The sequence below is a fragment of the Brachypodium distachyon genome, chromosome 5 (assembly GCF_000005505.3).
Source record: "Brachypodium distachyon strain Bd21 chromosome 5, Brachypodium_distachyon_v3.0, whole genome shotgun sequence".
NCBI classification, from domain to species: domain Eukaryota; kingdom Viridiplantae; phylum Streptophyta; class Magnoliopsida; order Poales; family Poaceae; genus Brachypodium; species Brachypodium distachyon.
In genome coordinates, this window is record NC_016135.3 from 22,992,823 (window position 1) to 22,998,832 (window position 6,010).

A 6,010-nucleotide genomic window follows, 5' to 3' on the forward strand; every position below is an offset into this window, starting at 1 on the left:
TTCTTGTTGTTGTTGTTTTAGTTTTATAAAATTGCACAGCTTGTACATAGTGTAACTAAAAAAAGAACAAGAATTTAGGATTGGAGTGAGTACAAATACATGGACTTTTGTGAATTTGACTTACTTTGGTGTTTCAAAAGTGTGATCGTACATTTTGAGTAGAAGATAGGGACAACATGCAGAATGATTAAGGCGTTTCTTAAGAATTATTAAGAGCTTTATATAGGTAACATTTACATAGCATCACCAGCATGTCATACATTGGCATTACTCAGCCAATCCACATGCATTCACTGCTCTCCAATGATGCTTCCATGGCACAATAGTGAGCAACTAATTAAAAACCCAAGTCTCTCTGGCTAGCGCTTCTTGTTATAGTTTGATTTGGTTTCAGTGAAATTTGATTCGTTCTATCTAAAACGACTCTATGCTGACCGTTATCTTTGCTGAAAATGTGGCTCAATACCATAAATAGCACAAGTAGTTCAAATTCCCACCCATATTAACTCCAAGACCTCATTAGCCCCATAAAATAGACCGTTCGGTATATGCCGATTCAACAGTACATATATGTACATCTCGCCGAATATCAGCCAGATGACACACAATTGTGCCAATCCACAAGAGAGAGTTTGATCCCTTAGCTATCCCTCCCATCGATCGACTCAGCTCCTACATAGCATGCATGCACACCTAGGTGATACTACCCATGCCAGTCCGGGCAAGCTCTTCTGCGTGTCGCACCCTTGCAGACATGAACAAAATGTTGACAGCGCGCGACACAACCGATGCTCCTCTCCTCCCCTTTGTCTCTCTTCCCAGCCCGGACAGCGACCACCGCCCGCCATTCATAAATACTCCTCCCCGAAGCCGCTCCAACGTCGTCTCGTCGGTCAGTCCCTACCAAAACGAGCACACACAGCTTCGAAGCTAAGCAAGCCGATCGAGCTGAGCTTAATTAAGCTTGTTAATGGCGCCCGCGAGCAGCACCGAGACGAAGCACATTACGCTGCACAACTTCCTCAAGCAGCAGCACCTGCTGCAGCAGCGGCTCAAGCCGGCCGCGGCCGCCGTGCTCTGGAGCTGGCCCGTGCCGACCCGCGGCGCGCCCGCGCACGACGAGGATGCCGATGGCGGCGCGTCCTGGCCGCCGCGCTCCTACACGTGCGCCTTCTGCCGCCGCGAGTTCCGCTCGGCCCAGGCGCTCGGCGGCCACATGAACGTGCACCGCCGCGACCGCGCCAAGATGCGCGGCCACTACGCCGCTTCCGCCGCCGCCTCGGCGCTGGCGCCGCCTTCGTCCCCGTCTCCGGCCGATGAGCCCGCCGTTGCGGCGGCGGAGTACGCGCTGATTTACCCCGTGCTGAACTCCAACAATGGCGCGCGGGGGGTGTTCATACCGGGCGCCGGCGGCAACGTGCTGCTCTCGGCCGCGCCCATGGAGCTGGGCCGCCGGTGCGAGCTAAGTGACGATGAGAACGAGAGCAGCATTGACCTAGAGCTGCGCCTCGGCTGGCCATGATCGAGGACGAACGACGATTAGTGTTTTGCGCGCTGTTCTTTCTTGACGTGTGATTCTTTATTCGTGCTCTAGCTCTACCATTTCGAGTCATTGTTTCATCGAATAATGGCGTAAGATTAAGCTACCAATTGGGATTAAACAAGCAGCCTCCAAAAGGAGGAAGACGTACGAGAGGAGAAGAGAAAAGGGTGCAAAGTAGTACTAAGAATATTATCACTAATATATGGAGTACGGGCCTTGACGCCTCGATTGATCTCAGTTCCATCATGTCGCTTTCTCTGGCAGGGTTTACCAGTATCTGTATTTCCGACAGTTTGAGGAAGCACCGAGGAGTCCGGTCCCAGGATACCCATCTAGAAGCCGCACTTTTCGATTTTTTTTGTTTCTTTAATTAATCGATGGTCTGTCATTTCATTCCATTGATAAGCTTGCATAATTTTAGTGCCAGCATGGCAGCATGTATCATGTACGGAGTATGATGCAACACCCAATGGTTATTATTTGTACCTGTAGATGCAAGAATTGACAATTTTTTGTGCGCCCTGTTTTTTTGTGCGCCCTGTTTCTGTGTTTCAAATCATCAATTTTTAATGGGGCATTGCAAATCATCTGCTAAATATAAGTGGGGGGACAATCAGGGTAGAGCACTTAACCGGGATTTTTATCACTGACGGCAGCGCACCATGCGGAACTCTAGATGTCGAATTCCCAACATTGTTCTGTCTTTCTTAGGCAATTGTTTTTTTTAGGAAGTCTTCTCAAGCAATTATAACCACAAGCCATTGGTTACCAGTAACAGTACACACAATAGATACATTGAATCGTATGGCACCCATCTATTTGGGTGCCCAGCTCAAAATAATACAATTCTCATGATAGTTTTGGAGCTGTCGTGAAAACAGAGCACACAGAGCTACTACAGCAATACAGCTTGAACACAGAAAAACATGTCCAAGGAAATGAAATTTCTAGTTGAAATCATTTTGATGTTAATTGAATAGCGTTTCCAGCCCATCAGTTTGTCCGCTGAAATATTTCCTGCAATTTCAGTTCCATAAGGTTCATTGTGGACTATAGCCTATAGGCTGTTCGATTTGGATGTCTGCAACATATGAATATGGAGGTGAGACTCACCTGGCGAAGCTGCTACCCACATAATCTACTCATTATGTTGCACTTTCTCCTTGCACAAAACCATGTTCATTCAAGTTTTCCTCCAAAACTCCATTCTTGTTCAGTGAGGATATTTCAATCTGTAAAATAAAGTGGAAACCCTATTAGTTTTCATATAGCACAGCTTAACGGAAATAATGTTCATAAGCTAACACAGAAGAAAATTATAATTGAATTCCATTCGTTCATACTTCCAGCAAAAGAATAATATTGTAAAGATCTGTTTATAACTAATCATTTGAAGAGCATTTACACTAACTTGAACATTTGAGTGCATAAAAGTGAAAGTCGGAGCACTTTTTTTGCAAGGAAAGACTACTTTACATAAATTCTCATTCAAAAAAATACTATACATAAATATTCATTATACAGACACAAAATAACACTTTAAAGGTATGAGTTCTATGATGGTTCTACTTCGCTTTCATCTTTAACAAGCTCTTTTTCGACACTGCCGGTCACACGTCTCAGTCGGGACGCCGCTTTGTCAATTGCAAGGTTCAGTTGGCTTATCTTGTCGCCCAGTGTTTGACGAGTTTTCTGGAACACCACAAATATTTAGTTATCAAAATAATACCTTCCATGTAGAAGTCAGGAAATGAGCTACTGAATTAGGCTCCTTACCTCTAAACCTTCATCATAGTATTGGCCATTGCGTGGCCTTGATACCCTTTCGATGCCTTGCTCATCAGTCTCACCATCTTGTCCATCGTCATCCAACAATGTATCTAAAGTTTTGCTGATCTGCTCAAGAATGACAAAACAAATGTCATGTGGGGCCATGGCCAGTCATACACCTGGCTGCTAGTGTTTGCAGAGACAGAGGCGCATGCAGCAGCTGCAGACTCCTAGAGAACTAGGACTCCTTTTCCTTGGCCATTAAGTTGCGTTTAGGTTTTTCAATAAGGAAAAGATAGATTGAATTAGTTGTATTCTAGATTCAATTGTAAACCGATATGTGAGGGGACTGAATCATCAAAACGAGGGAAACAGGAAGTAGAAGGATGGCCCTTCTTTCCCCCATCCCTCTCTTATGTTGCCAGAGAGGCACCTTGCATCTGCCGAGCGTCACCACGGTACCCAAGCGCCGACCTACTCCTCCCCACTCAGATTTTCTGTCTATCTTAGAATATTTAATTTCGTTTGCCAAGTAGCAATAGCAAGCATTGCTTCATTGTCAAGACTTGCTATGCAGTAAGGCAGAGCATTGTTGATCAAGCATGATGGTTCTATATTTCCTTTCTAGAAGGATGCACATGTTACAATGAAGAATGGTTTGACAATACCTGCGGAGCAAAGACATATCCAAGTGTTCCAAAAACTGCTCCTCCTATAAGAAATCCAGCCAAGAATCCTCCCCCGCCTTTAGAATCTTCACTGTGGAATCAAATCACAGGAGACAAAATCTGAGAAAAGCATATAGCACGCAGCTGAAAGCATATCACATTACACTAGTTTATTACAAGATATCCAAGCATGAAAAACTTTGTCCAAACCCAAAATTCCAGGAGATGTCATCGGTGATGATGACAGTCCAAACCTAGTTGGGAAGCACTTTAGCAAACACTTTTGACTTTCAAGACAACATGCCTTAACTGCACCGAAATGTAAGAAGGACATCTTCAGCACAGATCATTTTCAGCCTGATATGAATGGTACATTCAGTATACAATTGCCCCATTTCAGCTTGCTGGTTCTCAAATCATAAGCAACTAGAGTGTAACATGAACACAGACTTAATGATTACCAGTCATCTCTGGTTCTCTGCTGTCACTTAAGCTATAAAACTCTAAGTGAACCAGGCTACATGTTTTCTGCCATAAAACATAGTATAATAAGAAAAAAAGAAATTCTCGAACACGCCGAGCGGCGTGTCTTTTCCATTAAGAAGAAGGCACAAGAAGCTCAAGTACAAGCAGGCAACAAAGGAGCGCCAAGGGGACTCGAAAAAAGAAAAGAAAAAAAGAAAAGAAAAGGAACAAGGAAAAAAAAACTATAGTATAATAAGATGGAAACTGATTGTAGCAACTCTGCCTACGGTCAACTACTTCAGAGTATTTAGTGCTCCAGCTGTGATCATTCAAGCATAAGAACATAAATAATCGAGTAACAGATCGAAAACAATACCTCTGTGCCCGGCAGATGGTTAGCTTTCCACAAAGATTTGCATTTTTTGAACTTGAGGGAACTGCCACCTGCAAGCCATTTCTGTTCGAGATCAACTTGTTCGGCTTGCAGCCAAATGCATTGCTATGTGCCGCACCTTTGACAAAACAAAAGGAAACAAAACTCTCAAAAAACAATTGATGGCACACAGTGTAATAAATACTTCTACAAACTGCATAGAAATAGCAAGGCCCACTTATATGTCAAGCAAAAACACAAGCCCCGTAATGATTTGATTTCAAAAGGGCGGGAGATAGAATCACTATACAGTTGCACTATGAGTAGAACAAGCAGCAGTTAGGTGTTCATACAACCACGCCGCATCAAAAGACCTAATTTCTCAAAGTGTGACAAGCTTGAAAATCTCGTAGCCTCCCTTACCTGACCTGAAAGCTCGTCCTAATTTCTGAAATCTTTTTAATAGTAGCTCGTTTCCTTGGACTCAGTACAGAACACGGCGCAAAGTAGCTACCTAAACCAAAATTCTGTAAATCTACTCCTAGCCCTAAACACAGAACCAGCATGGTAAACATCTCGTTGCTCAACTAATTTCACAGAAGTGATGATGGCCAAATCGATACGTATCCATGAGGGTAACACTGAAGCAAGAGCCCAAGAAATACAAGACTAGAGGAGCAGAGAAGGCTCACCGGAGATGGAGAGGGCGGCGGAGGGAGCGGCCATCGCCGCCGAGCAGGTGCGGAGGAAAGGAAAGGGGAACGAAGCGATGAACTCGGCGGCCTTTCCTGCTGGCCGCCGGCTTCAATCAGAGAGCGGTGCACACGTGGCCGGATCGAAGCGGGGGAATGCATCAGCCGGAGAAACGAGAAAGGCGTTGTTGGGCTCAAAACAGTTTCAGGATAAGTTGGGGTTTAAGCCATTAATAGCCCAGTGCTCTGGCCTTATACAGAAAGCTAATTGGGCTGTAACCCTAAGAAAAAGCCGCTAGCTAAGATCCTAGAGTCCTCTAAAAAAAAAGATCCTAGAGACTAGGGATCCCCCGATCCGTGAAAGAATCACCACACGGCGCGGTACTAGTACTCTGTACTCCGTATAGCTAGCTGCTACATATTTTAAAAAAAGAAAGTAGCTGCTGCATGGAACTAGAAGTAGTAGTACGTACAGGGGTGGATGGATCCTGTCAATAGA

General features: G+C 44.6%; 2 protein-coding genes across 2 annotated transcripts; one reads left to right on the forward strand and one right to left on the reverse strand.

Moving 5' to 3' along the window:
- The first annotated feature begins 970 nt into the window (after nt 1-970).
- LOC104581417 (probable transcriptional regulator RABBIT EARS) lies at nt 971-1,522 on the forward strand. The gene has a single exon (XM_010228938.1). The coding sequence runs from the start codon at nt 971-973 to the stop codon at nt 1,520-1,522; it is 552 nt and encodes a 183-aa protein (XP_010227240.1).
- A 761-nt stretch (nt 1,523-2,283) lies between these two features.
- Nucleotides 2,284-5,678, reverse strand: LOC100840179. The gene is made up of 7 exons (XM_003580420.4): nt 5,512-5,678; nt 4,823-4,958; nt 3,982-4,072; nt 3,320-3,439; nt 3,113-3,235; nt 2,657-2,775; nt 2,284-2,560 (listed from the first exon to the last, which is right to left on the reverse strand). The coding sequence occupies exons 1-6, from the start codon at nt 5,543-5,545 to the stop codon at nt 2,689-2,691; spliced, it is 591 nt and encodes a 196-aa protein (XP_003580468.1). The 5' UTR covers nt 5,546-5,678; the 3' UTR covers nt 2,284-2,560; nt 2,657-2,688.
- Between the last annotated feature and the right edge of the window lie 332 nt (nt 5,679-6,010).

Coding starts and splice junctions, on each gene's coding strand:
- LOC104581417 (XM_010228938.1), top strand. CDS start 971: ATGGCGCCCGCGAGCAGCACCGAGACGAAGCACATTACGCTGCACAAC.
- LOC100840179 (XM_003580420.4), bottom strand. CDS start 5,545: ATGGCCGCTCCCTCCGCCGCCCTCTCCATCTCCG. Junction 3,440..3,981: donor GATATGTCTTTGCTCCGCAG/GTATTGTCAAAC, acceptor ATTCTTGAGCAG/ATCAGCAAAACTTTAGATAC. Junction 3,236..3,319: donor ACTATGATGAAGGTTTAGAG/GTAAGGAGCCTA, acceptor GTGGTGTTCCAG/AAAACTCGTCAAACACTGGG.